The sequence below is a fragment of the Pelodiscus sinensis genome, chromosome 10 (genome assembly GCF_049634645.1).
Source record: "Pelodiscus sinensis isolate JC-2024 chromosome 10, ASM4963464v1, whole genome shotgun sequence".
In the NCBI taxonomy this organism is placed as follows: domain Eukaryota; kingdom Metazoa; phylum Chordata; order Testudines; family Trionychidae; genus Pelodiscus; species Pelodiscus sinensis.
In genome coordinates, this window is record NC_134720.1 from 43,996,120 (window position 1) to 44,018,455 (window position 22,336).

The 22,336-nt window shown below is 44.0% G+C and overlaps 1 protein-coding gene across 1 annotated transcript; it reads right to left on the bottom strand.

Moving 5' to 3' along the window:
- Nucleotides 1-913: 913 nt before the first annotated feature.
- LOC142830834 (uncharacterized) lies at nt 914-21,846 on the bottom strand. Its single transcript, XM_075938369.1, has 4 exons — nt 21,752-21,846; nt 20,460-20,665; nt 2,202-2,432; nt 914-1,981 (listed from the first exon to the last, which is right to left on the bottom strand). Exons 1-4 carry the CDS (start codon nt 21,844-21,846, stop codon nt 1,500-1,502), a joined length of 1,014 nt encoding a protein of 337 aa, XP_075794484.1. The 3' UTR covers nt 914-1,499.
- Between the last annotated feature and the right edge of the window lie 490 nt (nt 21,847-22,336).

The following is a 22,336-nucleotide window of genomic DNA, read 5'->3' on the forward strand; positions in this document are numbered from 1 at the left end:
AACAAAATGCTACCCATTTCGAAATGCCAAGAAACAAGATTCTCCTGAATGCCCTAGAGCTAGTGAGAATTGGATAGGAAAATCAAAACAGAGATAGAACATCTGCAAAAGTCTCTTAAAAAAAAACCAAGTGCACCATCAATACCATCCTTAGGCTTTATGGGGCCCTACGCAGTAATCTCAAACTGGTGTCTCTATGCCCTATGGCAGCCCTGAGCAGGGGGAATGATGATTTTTAGAGATGTGATTATAATCTTCAGCAACACACTAACAAAATATTTTAAAGCAAATTTTAAATGAAGGTCCTGTTGACTAACACCGTAAATGTACATCTAGACTGAAAGCTTCTCTTGAAAGAAGCTTTTTTGGAAGGGATCTTCGGAAAAAACTTCTTCTGAAAGAGAGCATCTACACTGCCAAAGCGCATCGAAAAAGCGATCTGCTTTTTTGAAAGATAGTGTCTATTTAATGTGGATGCTATCTTGCATTTAAGCTGTGATTACTATGGTCGGAGTGGCCACCAGGACACCTGTGCTTTTTCCTCTTCTTTCGAAAGAACTCCCTCTTTCCCATCCACACATGCCTTTTTCAGAAAGAATTCTTTCGGAAAAGGTGTTCTTCCTCGTAGAATGAGATTTACCAATGTTGGAAAAACCCCTGCATTCTTCCAATATTCTTTCGAAAGGACACAATAGCAGTGTGGATGTAAATCCTGTGGTCTAATTCGGAAACTGATAGCAGGTACCTGAGTTGGCAAAGTCCTGGTAAATGGTTTCATTACCACTTGAATGGCTCTTTCACAGGTTCAATGTTCTGTCAGTAGATTGGGCAGGCCTTATCCCCCTCCCCCCCCCCCCCCCCCCCACTGTTCATTTAACTAGATCCACAGAACAGGAATAGGAAGTGGCAGATGGGTAGAGGTGCCCCAAATTTTCGGGTGCCCTGTGCAGCTGCATATTCTGCATATGGGTAAGGATAGCTCAGTGCTGTCTAAACAGAGATCACTAAAAATGGATTAAGCAAAGTGAAACCTTTGAAATGACTCACATTCGTAAAACTAGGCAAGTGCTTATATACTTTGCTGAATTTAAACTTAAATATGCTGGCACATAAACATGGGAACATTTAATCAAAGACAGTAAAAAAAAAAAAAAAAAAAAAACTGAGGCAGGAGGAACAAACAATGGTGGAAAGATATAATGATGCTTTGGGCACTGTCCAGGAGAACAGATGATGCCAGTTGTCAATGGGATAAAGGGAGCAATGAGGTTTTATAGGAGAATCCAGAGTTTTCAGCATTTCAACTACACAAAGCCCCAAACTTGCTTATAGTGCATCAGTGTTTACAATGCTGGATAACCATTCTCAGAGAGTAGTTATTAATGGTTCACAATCCTGCTGAAAGGGCATAACAAGTGGGGTTCTGCAGGGGTCTGTTTTGGGACCGGCTCTGTTCAATATCTTCATCGCTTTAGATATTGGCATAGAGAGTATGATTATTAAGTCTGCAGATCATGTGAAGCAGATGCGGTCCAGGGCCTCATAATGGGGGCTTGCCTCTGAGTCGGCCCCTGGATGGAAGGCCCTGGAGTAGGCCTGCTGCAGGTCCTTAATTTTGCAGCGGACCAGCTCCCAGGTCCACATGTGGCCTCTGGTGGCCAGGCTGTCAGCCATGCAGCTGTAGATGGCCGCGTTCCTGTGGCTAGTGCGGAGATCGTGGACGTTGGAGGCCTTCCCCCAAACCTCGATGAGGTCCACGATCTCTGCACTAGACCAGGCGGGCCCCCACCTCTTGCGGCCCTGGGCAGGCTTCTGAGGTTTTTTAAAACCCGGACCCAGTGCTCCTGGATGTGAAGCTGCTGTTCCAGTAGCTGCAGGAGCCGCCGGTGGTAGTCATTCAGGTTCCTGGTGTGCCTGCTGGCCCGGGTGCGGATGCCTGTTGCAGGCAGGGTGGTGCGCCTTGCAGGCCCAGGTGCTTTGGCTGTAGTGAAACAAGAGCAGTGGTCAGTTCTCCCTGGGGACACGGTGGGTGAAACCCAGCCCCCCTCTGCAAGGCGAGGTCGGCGTGTGGGGAACAGGCCAGGGCCCCTGCATGACACCCAGCTGCTGCTCCAGGGTGGGCAAGGCCCAGGAGCACGATCCCCAGGCTCCCTCTCCCCCCACACCTTCCATACATATAAGGGGATCATGATGGCACTCACATGTGGAGCGCTCCCCGGCCTCGGACGACACAGCCGATGAGCTCTGTGGGATGCCTCGGGGGTCCTGGGTCCTGGACAGGCTCCCTGCAGGCTCCTGGCTCTCGGCGTCCTCCTCCTCCGTGTCCAGAGGTTGATCACCTGGGGTGATCCCCCAGATGACTGCGTCCAGGTCGGCGAGGCAGACCACCCTGCGTCCCGGCGAGGCAGCACCCGGTTGATGGCCTTGACCACCTGCAAAGAGACACAGCAAACCGCGAATCACTGGGGCGCCCGGGTGGCTGGGAGTGTTCATTCCCTGGCACTGCCCCGTGCCCCACTCCCGGAAGCAACCCCCACGGGCGGCGTGTAGTATGGCCAGGACAGACTGAACCCTCTGGTGCGGGGCACTTTCGCCTCCTCCCCCCCCCCATTTTCCCTGGGGAGGCCCATCCATTCCTTGCAGCCCCCCTCTCACCTGGCCCAGTGGCCGGTGGGTGCCATACTTGCATGAGCACTGCTCTGATAGTGGATCTCCCCACGCCGAACTGGTTCCCGACGGATCGGTAGCTGTCCGGCATGGAGAGCTTCCAGAGGGTGATGGCCACACGCTTCTGGAGGGGGATGGCGGGCCTCACGCGAGTGTCCTGTTGCCGCAGAGCCCCCAGGGCAGAGCTCCAGGAAGGTGTCCTTCTTCATCCTGAAGTTCTGGGTCCACTGTTGGTCTCTCCAGCGCTCCAGGATGATGCGGTCCCACCTGTCACTGCTGGTGTCCAGATGCAGTGAGGCACGCTGCTGCCACTCCTCCTGAATCCCCAGGGAGGCCAGGGGGAGAGTCAGGGGGCTGACATGCACCAGATGGTGCAAGGCAGCCTCCAGCCATTGCTGGCAGGCTTGCAGCAGCAAGTCCAACAACTGGAGCAGCATGCCTAGGGTGAGCTCTGGCTCCATGGTGTCAACTGCAGCGGCATCCCCAATGGGAAGCACCGACACGGGCAGGCAGAGAGACAAACGCTTTGCTGTCCCACGGCGAGGTAGGCAAGCAAGCGGAAAAGCTGAGAACCGGCTGTCCAAGGGGGTCCCTTTAAGCATGAGCCTCAGGGTATGTCTACACTACCCCCCTAGCTCGAACTAGGGGAGGTAATGTAGTCATACGGAGTTGCAAATGAAGCCCGGGATTTGAATTTCCCGGGCTTCATTTTCATAAAGCCGGCCGGCACCATTTTTAAATGCCGGCTAGTTCGGACACGCGGCACGGACTAGCTAGTTTGGATTAGGCTTCCTAATCCGAACTAGCTGTACACCTCGTGAAAATTCAAATCCCGGGCTTCATTTGCAACTCCGTATGACTACATTACCCCCCCCAGTAGCCCCCAGTAGCCAGTTCGAACTAGGGGGGTAGTGTAGACATACCCTCAGAGAGCAGCCACACAAAGTATCTAGTGACCTGATGCCCTGCCAGTACCGGTTTCAGCTGCCCTTAAATGTGACCCAGCGTCCAATCAGTGTGGATGCGCTAGTTCAAATTAGCAAAACACTAATTCGAATTAGTTTTAGGGTCTAGATGCGCTAATTCGAATTAGCTTAGTTTGAATTAACTAATTCGAATTAAGTTAGTTTGAATTAGTGCTGTAGTGTAGACATACCCACAGAATGGGACGTGACTGTTTAGGAAGGAGTACTGCAGAAAGGGATTTAGGGGTCATAGTGGACCACAAACTAAATATGAGTCATCAGTGTGATGCTGTTGCAAAAAAACCCAAACATTATTCTAGGATGCATTAACAGGAGTGTTGTGAGCAAGACAGAAGAAGTCATTCTTTCACTTTACTCTGTGCTGATTAGGCCTCAATTGGAGTATTGTGTCCAGTTCCAGGCACCACATTTCAAGAAAGATGTGGAGAAATTGGAGAAGGTCCAGAGAAAAGCAACAAGAATGATTAAAGATCTAGAGAAGATAACCTATGAAAGAAGACTGAAAGAATTGGGCTTATTTAGCTTGGAAAGGAGAAGACTGAGAGAGGACATGATAGTGGTTTTCAGGTATCTAAAAGGGTGTCACAAGGAGGAGGGAGAAAAATTGTTCTCCTTAGCCTCTGAGAATAGGACAAGAGGCATTGGGCTTAAACTGCAGCAAGGGAGGTTTAGATTGGACATTAGGAAAAAGTTCCTAACTGTCAGGGTGGTTAAACACTGGAATAAGTTGCCTAGGGAGGTTGTGGAATCTCCATCTCTGGAGATATTTAAGAGCAGGTTAGATAGACATCTATCAGGGATGGTCTAGATTGTACTGGGTCCTGCCATGAAGGCAGGGGACTGGATTGATGACCTTTCAAGGTCCCTTCCAGTTCTAGTGTTCTATGATTCTATTAATGTTTATTAAGTAGCAGAGAAGTACAAAGAAAAGAAAAGCAGTAATGCTTTCTTCAGGTTGTGCTCATAAGAAGAAAAGATAAAGTGGTTTAATATCCTCTAATAAGCACTGAATCATCGCTCCTCCACTCAGCTGCATAGCCTTCACATCAGGACAATGAGGATGTCCTTAGCTGAGCCGATTCAAGGGTATATATGCTATTGAAGCTTTCAATTATGTTAGCAGAGCATCAGCATTCCAGTGCCTTCTAGTTACAAATCAAATTGAAATATTTTCAGTTCCCAAGTATATTGTCTGATGTTTACTGTAGAAAAAAACTTGATTTTTTTATACTACTATTCATTGGAAAAGCTTAAAAAAATCCTTGTCCAAAATAACTTTTAAAAAACAAGTAGCCCTGTGGCTGTATAATCATGAGTTTTTGTGGGCAAAACCCACTTCTTCAGATGAGATGATCTTGAGTGGCTTGTCCGAAATAATGGTTCTTGTATCCCCTCCCTCTAAAACATTCCCCAAACCAAACTATCTAATTAGGAAGGTGACGTTCAAAGTAAACCAGAAAGTTTAAGCTCCAGTTGCAAAGCCTTTCACCACCCAGGTGAGCCAATTCAACTGACCCAAGAGAGACTAATCCTGTGAAAAACTACTCACCAGGGTTAGTATGGGATTCCCAGTCTGGCCCATAATAAATAATTCACTATACAGGTTTTACCTCCTTGGTCCGGCACCCTTGGGATCTGACGGGTCCCAAACCAGGGAATCTGCTGGACTGGGGGAGGTCAGTGCCAGCCCCTCTGCGGCTGCCAGATGTAGGGCTCCACTTTAGCAACAGCAAAATGGCTGGCATTGACCGAGTAGGATCGGAGGGGCTCCAGAAGCTCTGGGAGGGTGGGGGAAGGGCTGCTGCACTCAGAACCCAGCTTTTCACCATGAGCACTCCAGACTGGGACTTGCTGACAGGGGGGAGAGGTAAAAGGGGGAAGCTGTCCCAAGTCCATTTAAATCACTGCTGGAGTATCACGCAACGCGCTCCAGGCAGCACTGAGGGCTGGCTGCCCTGGGCCTGCCTCTTCCACCCCTTCTGGGAGCATGCAGTCCCCCCACCACTATCTTCCTTGGGGGCCCATGGAGGCTCTGCAGCATTAAATTATCTCCTAGGGCCTGCTCTAATTGCCACTGAAATCAGCTGAAAGAATCTCATGGACTTCGTTGTGATTAGTGTAGCCAGAACAGAGCCTGAGATAAAAACCGTTTTATCAGAGGCCTGGCATGAGGCTTGAGCGGAAATAGCGGGCAAGCTGTGCTGATATAAAGCAAAGTTAGCAAAAGTCAGGCTGTGAGCAAATGTCGGGCTCTGCCTGCTTGCACGTTCAGAGAATTTGGCAAGAATAGGGCTGATACTCCAGAAACACACGCTGCTAAGAAGTGCTGGGCACAGAGCACTCACACACTCATTCCAGAAAAGTGGTATCAGAACACCCCAATGCCAAGGAAACCACCACATTCCCCAAAGGGAACAGGAACAGTGATGGCTCCTAAAGATAAGGTCAGGATGCTAGTGTGATGGACAGAGATGTACAAGGTGATAGGTGGTAACTGTCTACGTCAGAGATTGTCCACCAGCCACATCAGAGGGACAAGACATACCTGATTGTACTAATGTATAAAATGGAGTCTGAGGGAGTATCTTTGGCCAGCCTAGGGGGCCATGGAAAGGCCCACCCCTGACTAAGTTGTGTCCATTGACATGGGCATACATGTCTTAGTATACTTGTCAAGTCTGCCAGGTGCTATGACTGTGCTTCGTTGACAATATACCTGCTTCCACTGTGCAAGCGACCTGCGCAAAGCTGGGACAGCACACAGTCCAAACACACACGCAGGTGAACACCTACCAATATCTATCAACAATTAGCATTCAAACATTAGCAAATGCCTGAATTAAGATTCCTGTGCAATCTTAGTTCAGCTTCCTTGGGCATATGCATTGTAATAGTCTCTAATTATATGACCACATGCTATTTTTTTCCATAGGACCCTGCCTCATTCAGTGCCCAGGATGGGAAGAACACACTGAACAAACAACTGTGCAATATTTTTCTGTTTATCTTCATTGCTCAATATGTGTGGCCCCGTAGTATATTTACTACATATGATTCAAACCCAGCTCTGAAGACAGAATTATTAATTTCCTCATAGGTTTTTCTATGGATTGCAGCATTATAGTTTGAGTGTTTCACAAACATTAATTTATCTTCACAACATCCTTCTGAGGTGAGGGAGTGGGAATTCTACTGAAGCATTCTACTGCCCTAGCCAGGAGAACATTCTTTGTCTTCCTGCAATCCACTGCCTCCTTCAGCACAGACTTTCCACAACAAGTAATGCAGGCATAAGAACATAAGAACAGCCATATTGGGTCAGACCAAAGGTCAATCTAACCCAGTATGTTGTCTGCTGACAGGTGGCCAATACCAGATGCCCCAAAGGGAGGGAACAGAACAGGGAATTATTACGTGATCCCTCTCCTGTCATCCATTTCCAGACAGAGGTCAGGGACACCATTCCTACCTATCCTGGCTAATAGCCATTGATGGACCTAACCTCCATGAATCTATCTAGGTCTTTTTTGAGCCCTGTTAAAGTTCTAGCCTTAAACGCATCCTCTGGCCAGGAGTTCCACAGGTTGACTGTGCGCTGAGTGAAAAAAGAAACTTCCTTTTGTTTGGTTTAAACCTGCTGCCTGTTAATTTCATTTGGTGAGCCCTATTCTATTTTCTTTATTCACTTTTCCACACTAGTCATGGTTTTATAGACCTCTATCTTATCCTCCCCACCCCAGTCTCCTCTTTTCTAAGCTGAAAAGTCCAAGTCTTTTTAATCTCTCTTCATATGGGACCCATTCCAAACCCCTAATCATTTTTGTTGCCCTTTTCTGAACCTTTTCCAAGGCCAATATATCTTTTTTGAGATGAGGCGACCACATCTGTACGCAGTATTCAAGATGGAGGTGTACTATGGTTTTATATAGAGCCAATAAGTTTGTCTTTGTTCTCTATCCCTTTTTTTTACTGCTGCTACACACTGAGTGGATGTTTTCAAAGAACTATCTACGATGACTCCCAGATCTCTCTCTTGAATAGTTGTAGCTAAATTAGTCCCTATCATATTGTATGTATAGTTGGGATTATTTTTTCCAATGTGCATTACTTGACATTTATCAACATTTTATTTCATTTGCCATTTTGTTGCACAATCACTTAGTTTGGTGAGATCTTTTTGAATCTCTTCACAGTCTGCTTTGGTCTTAACTATCTTGAGCAGTTTGGTATCATCTGTAAATTTTGTTTACCCCTTTCTCTAGCTCATTTATAAATAAGTTGAATAGGATGGGTTCCAGGACAGATGCTTGGGGGATCCCACTAGTTACCTCTCTCCACTCAGAAAACTTAACATTTATTCCTGCCCTTTGTTTCCTGTCTTCTACCCAGTTCTCAATCCATGAACGGACCTTCTGTCTTATCCCATGACAACTTACTTTACTTAAGAGTCTTTGGTGAGGGACCTTGTCAAAGACTCTCTGGAAATCTAAGTATACTATAATCACTGGATCTCCCTTGTCCACATGTTAGTTGACCCCCACAAAGAACTCTAGTAATGCTTGATTTCCCTTTATAGAAACCATGTTGACTCCCCGCCAACAAATTATATTAATCTATGTGTCTGACCATTTTATTCTTTACTATAGTTTTAACTAATTTGCCCAATACTGATGTTAGACTTACTGGTCTGTAACTGTCAGGATCACTTCTAGAACCCTTTTTAAATATTGGTGTGTCTATCTTCCAGTCATTAGGTGCAGAAGCTGATTTAAAGGACAGGTTACAAACCACAGTTAATGGGCCTAAAGCTCCTATTATTTAAAATCAGAAATAACTCCACCAAAGTCAATGAAACACACAAGTGTAAAACCGGAGTGAGAGAAGAAACAGGCTTAATGTCTTGCAGGCGTAAAACATGGCAGCAACCAACTAAATCTGTCTCTTTGTATTTTTAACACATCTCTAGTAAAGCCCTGCAAGCCTAGCCTGAACCCAACATGTCTCAGCCTCAAGTGCTAGGTCTTTCTTGGTGGCATCCGGTGGAACTAAAAACACACCTCGTCAGGCTGGCTCAGTGCTCCTACTGAGGCCTGTGTGTCCTGCTCCTGTCGGCAGCTGGCATCTCACTGCGCTGTGTGTGATGCAGAGAGGGAGTGCTCAGGAGTGGCAGAGTGCCTCTCTCCACAACACAGAAAGGGCAGCAAGGTGGGAGTGAACAGCAGGAGCTGGAAACATAACCACGCCTGCCACACCAACCCTGTGGGCAGGAGGGAGGGCGGGTGGTCCAATAGGCAGGAGAGGGGACCGAGGTGCTGACTCACCTTCAGGAGAAAGGTCGGAGTCACGGTGGAAAATGACCTCACCCTTCCAGGCATGGATCAGTGGCCTTGTTTTCAGTTCAGGTTGAAAAATTAGGCCTGAGCAGGCCTCTAGTCCTCATGATCCCTACATTTCTAGTCCACTAATAAGTGATCCTTTCCTTTGTCCAAAAAGGACTCTAGGTTTCCACTGGCTGCTTAATCTGTAGTAGGATGTGATTTATTTAGAGAGGCAGATGTGTAGGAAGTGTAAATTAGAATAGTCCCCTTGATTTCCATGGAGCTATGAAAATTTACACAAGCTAAATTTTAGCCCATAGCCATACTGGCAGCTCTGACCATTTTAACACAAGCCTCATGATATTTAATGCAAGCTGAGCCTTGAAAGGTCAGCTCCTGGAGTCATGTTGTGTGTGTGTGTGTGTGTGTGTTTGAAAGGAACTTTGGCCTCAGAGGAGGAGGGGGTAGGAAACATGCCTCCTAAAGGCTCAAAAATCAGAAGGCAAACAAAAAGTATCCAGGCATTTTTTAAAAAAAATTCCAATCATTTGGGGGGCTTGATTCATGATTTTGAATGCTTAGAGTTGAAAATACTGGCATGATCTTTTCAATGGGACATAGACAACTAAAATTTAGCTCCAAATTTTCGTTTTGGTAAAACAAGCTTTAAAAAAAAGTTGAACCAGTAAAATGTTTGTTTTATATAGTCCAATAGAAAGACTTGTTTTTCAAAAAATAACTTCCCTTTTCTCTATAGCCTGTTCCACTTTTGGCTTTGCAGTGATTTCGTCAGATTTGCAGCCACTGGATGAAATTTTCTGAGAGAAATGTAAGTGAACAAACAACTTACACATTGCAAAGAACATTGGATTTTAAAAATCCTCTTAGGTTTTAGTTATCTAAGCTGCTAGTACCATAAGCAAAGACACTTGTCACTTCTGAGGTATGATTTTTAAGCTAATAGCTCTCCTTATAAATCTTGCATTTTGGAGCATGACTTTGTAATAATTTTAAAAAAAAACACATATACTGATCAATATATACACGGATTAACACAACATGTTATTTTATTGATACTGATGCTGAAAGCTTTTCTATTGATGTCTGTAGTATCGGACCTTAGATATATAGCAACACTAGTTACTCAGATGCTTTAATACCAGATTTCATGGGGTTATGGAAACTGCAAATATAATTCAGGGAAGAACTTTCATTCCTTTGGAGAAAAAATTGGTTATGCATCACATAACTACTAACAAAGTTTACTTTTTTCAACCTACATGTATATTAGAGGGGAATTCTCTCTCTCTCTCTCTCTCTCTCTCTCACACAGACACACACACTCACTCACTCTCTCTCTCTCTCACACACACACACACACACACTCTCTCTCTCTCTCTCTCCCTCTCCCTCTCTCTCTATCGCTCTACTGCTAAATATCTCTGAACTTCCAGGTCTGAATTTGAGAGTTTGAACCCATCTGTATGTATGTATGTAAGATGTTGTGCATCATCATGGCCTTGTCAGTTACACAGAAAAATGCTGATTTACACCATCTGAGAATCTGGCCCAAATAACAGTAGTTTATCAGCAGCCGCTTGTTCTTCCATAGCTTATTCTCTAGTTAGTGAATCTCTGTTCCATCCACTATAGCAAATTGCTAGCTTCGTTTTGAGGAATGGGGCTCTTCTCGGGTATGTCTACACTTGCCCCCTAGTTTGAACTAGGGAGGCAAATGAAGCATACCGAAGTTTTTAATGAAGCGTGGGATTTAAATATCCCACGCTTGATTAGCATATTCGCAGCCGGTCATCATTTTAAAATGCCGATCACCCGATATAACTCGCCATGTGTAGACGCGGTAGTCCGATCCAAAATCCTTCCCTCAAATTAACTGTTACTTCTCATTGCATGTGGAATAATAGTTAATTCAAGGGACGGGTTTTGGATCGTACTACTGCATCTACACACAGCGACTTAAATCGGGGGACCTGCATTTTAAAATGGCAACCGGCCACGAATATGCTAATCAAGCGCGGGATATTTAAATCCCGGGCTTCATTAGCAACTTCGGTATGCTTCATTTGCCTCCCTAGTCCGAACTAGGGGGCAAGTGTAGACATACCCCTCCAGAGCAGTTACCTAGTCTGATTATACAGACGGTCCCCGACCTACGAACAAGTTACATTCCAAGCATTTGGTCGTAACTCGATGTGTTTGTAAGTCGGATTACATTCACTGATGTACGGCCACACCATTCGTAAGTGTGGATTTTGTTCATAACTCGGGTTCCAGCTGTATAGGAGGTTGGTCGTAAATACAAACAGTCATAAATCAATGCGTTCGTAACTCGGGGACCGGCTGTATAAACCAAACCACTTCTGTTACATTTCACAGCGCTCTCCCCTCCCACACATCAGTCTACAAGAAGCTCCATTTCTCTGTATGAATCCAAATCTGCTGGCGCTGTGTCACCTCATGTTTCAAAGAATTCGAGAATGAGATAGGACAGGTATTGAAAGAGCGCTATCTTTTTGCAGTCTTCTTGCATGGCTCCCTTTCTTAAGAAGGATCTGGCACACTGACACCACATAAGGCCTGACATAAACAACACTTAAGCATGTATCATTTGTGCTTGTTAATAGAACAGGCATTGCAATGTATGCAGTGTAATACAGCATGCCGTTGTCATGCCTCTTACTTTCTCAAACCAGTGGAAGAGAGCAGAGAAAGCAGAAGGATTTTCATATTTTCAAGCAAGATGGAAATCCCTCATACACAGATTGCGGTTGAAAGATCACCTGAGCCCTGAAAAAGCTGTAAAGCCCTCCCTTCCCCCCAAGTTAAAGGTGTGGTTGGCTATTTTTGACACAGGGCTATGGAATGTCATGGTACATCTCAGACTTTTACAATTTATTAAACTGCTTGCTTGAGGTCTTTGTCAGGTGCTTCCCACTGATTCACATTCTCGGGGACATCTGCTTATATCACTGTTATACTGGTTAATAACCTGTCCCGGACAAGCTGGGAATATGCCACAAATCAATCACAAGCAGGGAAGAGTTTAGATCTCTGCTCTCCTGCAGGATTCACAGTTCAAAGGACAAACACATCCGGAACATATGGCATATGTTAAAGCTGTTACCACTGGAGACCTAGTCATCTTCTGGAAAAAAAATGCTGCTCCTTGATGCACATGATGGATTTGCAATAGGAAAGGTGGGGGAAAGGCTGATATTCTCACTGCCATGGACCTTTGCCATTAAAATGCTAATGACTTGCCCTTTGCAAAAACTGGGGAGAACAATCCAGTTGGTAGGACACCAACAAGATCAAAGACAATGGACGTGTTGCCTGGGGAAGGTATATAGATGGAGCAAGCCCCCAGAAGTCATTTGTCCAGATGTGTCTTCCTTATCCTGCATGTGGAAATTCCACAGATGTCAATGGAAGTGCCATGTGCACAAAAAGACTTCAGGATATGCACAGTGTGGATGAGGAAAGAGACTTTGCCTGTAATGTTACTACGTCATAATTTAATATCTTACAGTTACACAGCACAAGGATTCCAGAATGCTTTTTTAAGAAACAGGTTAATCGTGTTGTATGCAGAACTAACCGCATTCATGACTGCTATGCAGTCACCTCCTGGATTGGAATAGGACCATGAATCAGTGCCATTACATCACAGTTTAGCTTGGGAAGTGAAGAAAACTGTATCTGGTTGATTCTTCAGTGAATTGTAAATAGACTTGCCCAAGCATTATTGATTCTGTTAATTGATTGAAGGTGCATGGAACCGCTAGATTGCAAATGTTTGTGTGTGCAAATGTAAAATTAGATTCCTATTTAATAGCCATCCAAGGGAATATAAACTTTGGCCCCTGGGAACTTTCATACCACTAATTCTCAGCTTCTTAAATATTTGCAGAAAGGGGACACAGACGAGACATAAACACCACTCAAGCATGTATCATTTATGCTGATCTGCCATAATTTGTGGAGTGTCCTATACTGACTTTCATAATTTCCTCTTTAAAAAACAAACAAAAACAGCTGTGTGTGGTGTAGTAGCTTTGTAAAGGGAAAGAATTTGCAGAACATGTTTAGCGCTATTCACAGATCTCTCAAATGAACTAGGTAACCTGTGTGCCCTTGGGTATTTTTGTGGGTTAGCTTTCCTGTACGCTTATAGGTATTATCAGAGTCCCTCCCTGGGCTAGTATCAGTGTGTAGATGATATGGTGGAAGGTGTTTTCGACCTGTATTATGCAAGCTTCAGTAGACATACCACAGGTAGGTCATTGTACAGCCCTGCTCCAGTACACCCTTCCCCAGACAAATGTACTTAAAAAAAATTTAGAATAATCTTCTATATTGTTCATATTATTAATTCACTCAGGACCAAAGACCAAGGTGAAGGCCAAGGACCAGCACAAAGCCAAAGCATTAGAGTCTCACTTAAGCATTTAGAAATAGGCCTACAGTGAGGTATGAGCCTTTGCAACAGTCTTCTGAATTCCACCCTATGAGATTTCTTCCACCCACCCTCACATCTCTGCTCACATTATGTTGTAGTTGATGACTGAAAAATTGCTAGGACATTCACAGCCTCCATTCAGTAAACAGCCTCTATGATCATTTTATTTAACTTCCTCTGAGCATCCCATATTGGAGGCTTTCACAGGTAAGGACACCTCTTCACTCCATGATCGATCTTCTGGAGTTCTATTTAGCAAGTCTAGTTAAGACTCACTAAATTGAACTCAGAGAGTTCCCCCACCCCACTGGTGTCTGGTACTCCTTCTCTAGTAAGCAATAAGGGAAGCTGATAGAAGTGTTTACTTCTGTAGGGATTCCACCAAGATCTGCTTAAGGTAAGCCAACTCCAGCTACGTATTCTATGCAGCTGGAGTTGCATGCCTGAAGGCAAGCTGCCAGGTCTAATGTAGGCCTGGCCTAAGAGATTTCTCTACCCTCTTTTACAGTCTAATTTAGAGGTTCTTTTGGAAGTTCTCATCATGAGAAAATAAATGTATGTACCAGTCCTCTCTATTCTTAACATTATACTGACCTCTAGAGTAGAAATAGCTGTACATCTGGCAATAAAGCTAGTTAAAACACTGAAGAAGTACAGACAATGAATGTAAAAAGTCTTGAGTTTTGATTAATACAACCTAGAGTCTCACATATTTTATGACGCAAGTGGTAACTTAAGACTAGACCAGCAAATAGATCAGTGGTGGGCAACATGTGGCCCATTGGGGTTCTATGTGTGACTCACAAGACATTTTGTTTACCATTGCCCACATGGAGGGTTACCAGATTCCACTGGTTTCAGTCTGTGTAGTTTTTTTCCCACTGGTATTACTAAGGTAACAAGCATGCAAAGCAAGGTCACATGAAGTAAAGTGTCTGACTGTATATAACATTGACTGTGCTAGCCATGTGCTCCCTCTATACCCAGTCCAGACGCTGCTACAGTTCAATTGGCACATCCTTCAAATTCTAGGTACACAAGTGCAATTAACAACACTACTCTATCCCGGGAGACTGTCTTGATTATGGCAATCTTGTGGCCCACTCACTAGCCTATGTTGCACATCACTGAAATAGATGTCAGCCTAAAGACACTGCATGAAGTATAGCAGATCAGCAGTGTTCCCTCTACACTGCCTGGCAGCACAGCTTCATAGGTGATTAATCAGCCCCGCCCAGTCAGAGGCTCAGGGCTCAGTTCACAGAGCTCACTGATTGGGTAGAGCTGATTAACCACCTATGAAGCTGTGCTGCCAGGCAGTTTAGAGGGAACACTGCTGATCTGCTATACTTCATGCAGTGTCCGATACTGACTTTCATAATTTCCTCTTTAAAAACAAAACAAAAGAAATTGTGTGGTGTAGTAACTTTGTAGAGGACTTAAGTTCTTCATCCATTAGGGGTGATTTGTCTTCAGGGTCACTGGGACCCTTAAGTACAGCGCAGCGACAGCTGCTTTAAATGTCGCTGGTCTATTCTAGGAGTAAGGAGGGAGGCTTTGTGATCTGCTCCGCCCCTCAGCAAAATCTCTCAGCTCCCATTGGCCAGTTTCTGACCAATAGCAGCTGAAAGAGTTTGCTGGCAGCAGGGGTAGCCAATGAAGCCTCCTCTCCCCTCCCCGCTACGCCTTCCCCTGCCCTGAGAGGGTTCCTGCAGGGCTGCTGACTGGGAGCTGCCTAGGTAAGTGCCTTGAGCACTTGCCAAAAGCTTGGCATGGCCCCTCATTAAAATTATTGCCCACCCCAATCTAGATCATCCCTGATAGACGTCTGTTCAACCTGCTCTTAAATATCTCCAGTGATGGAGATTCCATAATCTCCCTATGCAATTTATTCCAGTGTTTAACCTGACAGTTTGGAAGTTTTTCCTCATGTCCAACCTAAACCTCCCTTGTTGCAATTTAAGCCCATTGCTGCTTGTCCTACCCTCAGAGGCCAAGGAAAACAATTTTTCTCCTTCCTCCTTGGAACACCCTTTCAGATACCTGGAAATTGCTATCATGTCTTCTCTCAGTCTTCTCTAGACTTCATCGAGAATTTTTCGGTAGGGACTAGGAGACACTACATCTATCTCTGCACTGTAAGGGGAGCAGGAAAGCACAAGGTGAAATGAAGGCTCTTCGCACCTTCCCCTTGCCTTGCTCACCAGTGACACCACCACACTTGGTCTGTGGGTGAGTTTTGAATCTCTGACCTTCCTTGCTCAAGGTTTGAGTTTCTAGCCCTTGAGCTAAGGGAATAATGCTGTAAGCTGTAGTAGACTCTTAGCCTTTTATGGATAAACTACAGCTAGAAGGAAACAAAGACCTAACTTCTCCTAGTATATTTTACACACCCATGTAAGGGATTGTCACAGTCTGGCCCAAATGAATGTGATGAATGCTAGTGCTTTCCCAGTGCATTTTACAGGGCACCCTATACATTAAATGCAGTGTTTGTTAGATCTATGAAATTTAAAGTGTAAACTCCACTTGTAGCAGCAAATGTGGCTTCCCCCCTCCATTCATGATGAGCGGTTTTTGGGATATGGAGACCTTGGAGCAGTGTAGAGAAGGTCTTCCAAGAACAATACTGGCAATGCTGTAAAAAAACCAACCTCACCAAAACCAGCTGCTGATGGTCAAAAATCAATATGTGCATCTCAGTTTTTATCACTTATTCCTGGATTTGGGAGAAAAAAACCCCAATTTTTAGATGCCTTTTATTTGGGCAAGGGAATTGGAGCTGGCAGCCCAAGAAACTGCAGCTAGAATTCTAAAACTATCAAAACAAGGAAAGAAGCAAAGGCCATTGTGTGAGGAGATAGGGGACGAATGGGGTTATCAAGTGATGCAGTGAAGAGCCAGACTCTTTAACCAACTGAGCATTTTCAGGTACATGCCTGGAGACACAGTAGAATCAGGGCCCCGTTGTGGTAGGTGCTGTACAAACATATACTATGAGCCACTCTGCATTTTGAAGACCAGACAGACAAAGGATGGAGGAAAGGAAAGGAAGTGTAAGTGTACCCATTTTACAGATAGGGTACTGAGGGATAGAGAGTTTAAGTGATTCAGCCAAGGTCACAAAGGAAGTTTGTTGCAGAACCAGGAACTGATTCTGTTTTTTTTTGTCCCAGTCCAGTGTCTTCATCACAAGACCCTTCTTCCTGCCACAGACCCACTACCCTACTCCAAGTTGAACCTCTGTGGTCCGGGACTCTCAAGTCCAGAAACATCCATGCTCCATCAGGACCATGGATGTTGCTGGATCAAAGATCCCCTACAGCAGAGGTTGCCAGTAGCTGACAGGGCACAGAGAATGCAGCTGGTGGGGCAGTGAAGCCCATGGTCCTGCCAATGCCTTTGGGGCCAGCTGGGCAGGGAAGCTGGCAGGGGAGCAAAGTTTGTGGGGCAGCTTGGACCCCATAGGGCCTGAGCGGCAGCAAAGCCAATGGAACCACTGGAGCCCGACTGTTATGGTCCCTGGTCCAGCAAACTCCCTTGTCCGGAACCAGTCAGGTCCCGAGGGTGCTGGACCATGGAGGTCCAATTCAGGATGAATTTCACCCTAGATCATGCATGTTACGACTTCATTTCTCCTCCTTAGCTTTCTGGGCCCTGGCTGCAGAAAGTCCAGATGAAGTGAGACTGTGGCAGTGAGGGTATGTCTACACTACCCCGCTAGTTCAAACTAGCGGGGGTAATGTAGTCATCCGCAGTTGCAAATGAAGCCCGGGATTTGAATTTCCCGGGCTTCATTTGCATGAAGCCGGCCGGCGCCATTTTTAAATGCCGGCTAGTTCGGACCCCGTGCCGCGTGACTACACGCGGCACGGACTAGCTAGCTCATTTGCAACTGCGGATGACTACATTACCCCCGCTAGTTCGAACTAACGGGGTAGTGTAGACATACCCTAAAGGAGCACATGATTTTCAAAACAACCCAACTCCCAAATTAGGCAGCATAAGAAAGGACAAGGAATGGGCAAGGCACCCTGAATTAGTGGCAGGGCCCTTACAGAGACCCAACCACAGTTTAAAACTATTTGAACTAGCAAAATGTTTGTGAGATGGCCAGAGGGCCGATATTGGCTTTCCATTCTCAAAGTTGAATTTCATAGTCCCACACCTCCCTCCACCCTGCTCACCAAGATAACAACCGGCCCCTGGATTAGGCATGATGCCTCATGGAGTTCCCACTTAGATAATACCTCCTCTGAACTAGCCCCAACCTAGGACTCTGACTTAGGCGTACTCTATACTACGTCCTCACATCTCTCATTGAGCTAAACTACGCAACTTCAGCTCCATGAATAGCGTTGCTGAAGTCAACATACTCACTGTGGTGTCTTCTACATGGTAAGGTCAGCAGGGACTGCTCTCCTGTTGACTCTAGCTACTCTTCTCAACCTGGTAGGTACCAGAGTTGACAGGAGAATGCTCAGAGGTCGTTTTATTGTGTCTAAGCAGATGTGATAAGTCGACGGCTGATGGATCGATCACTTCAGCGTTGATCCCCCGCGCAGTGAAGACAAGCCCCAGGAGGAGATGGTGCACCATTAAACCCAATAGGAGTTTTTTAATTAAATTGCAATAGCAGTAGGATCAAGCCATAATGGTACTGTGTAGCTTTAGCTAGTCCCTGAAATACTTACTTTTCCTCTTGTGTATTCTGTCTGTCCTAACAATACAGTAGAGTGTTTATTTGCTACATAATGGATGTTTTTCATATTAAAAACCATACATAACTTCTACAGTTTTGAAAATTATAAATATACTCACCTAAGATCTAGTAATATTTTCCATTAGTTGCAGCAGTATCCACTGAAGGAAATCCTTTGGATAAGGCATACACACATTTTTTAAAAAAATCTGGATTCTGCATTGTCATTTGAAACATGGGGACCAGGTTATCTCTGTTTCAAGGGCATCTTGGCTGACCATACATCATTACAGTACAAGTCTTCCCTTTTTAGGATCTTCAGCTTCTTTCTTTTAATAAAATAACTGTCACTATTTTTGTGATTTGGATTTTTTTTTGTCTGCTTCTCTTTTCTCTCTCATAAAGTGTTAGTGTTCTGAGTCTTCCTAACCTCACGTTGGGGAAAGGGGAAAAAAACCTCTCACTGATCATTATTTTCTACTTTTTCCTTTGTTGAACCAGGTCTTGGATCTTGTGCAGAAGCAGAAGGCTATGGTTTGGGATTTCTATAAGGCAATTTGGGAGAAATTCCTACTGATGCATTGTAATTAAAGATACAGGGGAGTGATATAGTCGATGGTAGGTTTCTGCTTTTATAACCGTACACAGGAGTCAGACGTATGCTGAGTTTGTCCTGAAGTTTATTCAGTGCTTTGTACAAATAAACACCCCACATACTCCTCATTACACAGTCACCTGTCCTATGAAAGCATGGTGATAAGTCTTTCTCTGCTGTCAGTGAGGAACAAGAGGTCACTGTCCCAACCCACAACTTGAGTGAACATTTGACTGGTTGAGTTATAAGATCAAGAATACATATTCCTGCGCATCCAGAAATATAATTTATGCTATCATGTGCCGAAAGTGTCCGTTTGCTATGTACATTGGACAAACGTCTCAGACACTTTGCCAAAAGATCAATGCCCACAAAACAGATATTAGACAGGATTACAAAGAAAAAACAGTTTCTTGCCATTTCAACCAGAAAGGACACTGTCTCAACAACCTAATTACCTGCATCCTACTCCAGAAGACTTTCAAATCTGCACTTGAAAGGGAATCTTCTGAACTGTCATTCATGCTAAAATTCGACACTCTCTGCGGGGGGCTCAACAAAGATACCAACTACCTTACCCATTACAAAGATAGCTTCCCCAATTATCACTTCAAATACCATTAGCTCACAGACATTAACTCACAGACATTTACCTTCCTCGCCCCTCCCCCCGCATCGCCCTTCTGTTCTGAAATGCGATTTGTCCTTTTCATATGTGTTCATTTTTTTAAATTGTATCCTTTGGTATATATGGTTGTGACTATTTTCTTCCACTATTTGATCTGAGGAAGTGGGTCTGGCCCACGAAAGCTCATCATCTAATAAACCATCTTGTTAGTCTTTAAAGTGCTACATAGTCCTGTATTTTGTTTCTGGTATACATGGTTAGACTTAAAAATGCCACAGTGGGAGAGGGGATAAATGCTAAAGGTGAAATCAGGGAGAACATTTCTTGAGCCAAATTAATTGTTGTTAATAAATTATCCAGTGAATTTAGCCCTTTTATCTGTCCATAAGGTATCTGTAAACACATTCCACTTTTCTGCTATTTGTAAAAATGTAGCCTACGGATATTCACTACTTATTTTGAAATAGGTTATTCTGAAATTTGGTGTTGTCTACACAGTGCCAAATTTCCAAATGAAGCACTATTCCGAAACACCCCTTATCCCTCATGCAATGAGGTTTACAGGGACATCGGAATAGAGAGCTCGTTATATTTCGATATAACGGGCTTGCTCTTAAGATGCAGAATAGCTATGTCACGATCCCGGAGGTATCCCAAAATAGCTCTACGGTATAGACGTAGCCTTTGACTACTTGCTAGTCTTGGTGGCATGTGATTGGTCATCTAAGTCACATAGTACTGTTTCTGCTGCCTGATTTCATGACTGAGGGTATTTGAACTGGGAAATATATATAATAAGTAATAAATAATGACTCAGCAGGAAAGAATGCATAATGAAAAGTAAATACACTTGTCTGAGTACAACAACTCAAATAGCTGTTTGTATGAAGGACAGCCATTCCCAAAACATTCATGTGAACCAAAAATCTGCTGGAATGAACATTGGAGAATAGTTCATAAGAGGTAGAAAAGCAGTTAAACCAAACAGCCACGTGGAACTCAGAAAAATGTTCTGTGGCGTGAACATAAGTTTTTGCTGCATTCAGTCAGTTTTATGAAGATTTTATGAAGTAAAAAACTTACCAGACATCTCAATCTGTTTTGTTGGAAAGATGTAAGGAACCTTGATATGTGAAAAAGTTTCCCGGGGGTTGGGGGGATGATAGCCCTTTGACACTCTCTGCACCTTAAAAAACATTCCTGAAGAAACAATGACAATTTTCTCATTATATCCAGAGCCCTGGATGAAGACACAAGCTGCGAATCCAAAAGTTCCCTCACAGAATGTTCTGTGAAACAAGGAAGACCATAAAAATATCTCTGCGGATACGTATACACTATGGTGCTATTTCAGGATACTTCCGGTATCCCGAAATAGCTATTCCGCATCTTGACAGCGTGCCCATTATTTTGAAATATCTTCCATGCTATTTTGACTTCCCTGCAAACCTTGTTCCACGAGGATTAAGGGACATTTCAGAATAGCATTTTATTTAGAAATGTGGTGCATTACGAAATAAGCTATGCAACTTGGGTAGCTCAAATTGCATAGCTTATTGCAAGTTAAGGGTGCAGTGTAGACGCACACTGAGAGATTGCTGAGTGTGTATATTGCCTAGGTTGTTGTTTTTAAAATATGTTGCTGGACACTACTCTCTTCCTCACTCTGTAAGGCAGTAAGTAACTCAGCCAAGCTTCTCTTAGGCTGTGTCTAGACTGCAGGGCTTTTTCAAAAAAAGTAGCCTTTTTTCGAAAAAAAACTTCACCTGTGTCTAGACTACAGCCGCGTTCTTTCAAAATTAAATCGAAAGAACGCAGCTTTTCTTTCGATGGTGGTACTCCTCATTTCACGAGGATTAACGCTTTTTTTGAAAGTGCTCTTTCGGAAAAAGGCGCTATGTAATGCAAACTGTGCTTTTTTGAAAGAGAGCATCCAGACTGGTTTCTCTCTTTCGAAAAAGCAGCTTGCTTTTTCAAAAGTACTGTTTGCAGTCTAGATGCTCTTTTTCAAAAGAGGCTCTTTCGAAAGTATCTTTCGAAAAGCCTCTTTCGACAGAGGCTTGCAGTCTAGACGTAGCTGTAGAGATATGCTTTTAAACAGCACAGCTTTAAAAATTCTATTCATTTCAACAGCTATGATTTTAGTTCCTACCTGCTTTTTGCTATTTGCAATTCAAATAGCACAGTCTGATCCAAAACCCACTGAATTGAAACTAATGGGAATCTTTCTGTTTGATTAAATAAGCTTTGTACCAGGCTTGGGGTCAGATTTTCAAAAACCTCAAGTGCCCAGCAATTAGAATGTTGGCTGTATTTGCAAACAAGATGTCCATTGAAGCAGCTAAATAAAGGGCCAGATTTTCAAAGGTTCTCACTCTAGCACCTCTTGTTGGATACTCATGGCCAGATTTTCACAGAGTCCTGAGTTCTTTTGAAATTCTGTCCACTTCTTTGGAACATCTTGTTCCATAGTCCTCAAACAAGTATTATTATTTTCAGTCTTTCCGAGAAAAAAGTATTAACTGACACCCATGCCTGTAGTAGTTCCAAAGAGCAAAAAAAAACAACCAGTGGAAAGAAAAAAAAGTAAATGTTAAAACAAAACGATGCTCAAGTAATAATCTAACACTGTTTAGGATATTAAAGTTTACATCAAACTGCTACAATAATAGGCCTTTTGTGTTTACTTGCTGGTATCAAAATAGGCTAGCAACTCAATAGTAGGATGATGAGCTGTATGCATACAAAAGAGTATAACTACAGTATTTCCCATGGCAACCACTCACATGAATGCCTAGAAACATCTAAATAAGGATTTTTGTCATGTTGTGGTGAACAAAAAATCCTACAGACCAGCCATCCCACTGGTCTGAACTTTGTAATAATCTATCTACCTATTAGTCTAGATTGAAAGAGTTATTTTCTACACAGCCGTCTTGTTTCTTTTATGGATGATTTTT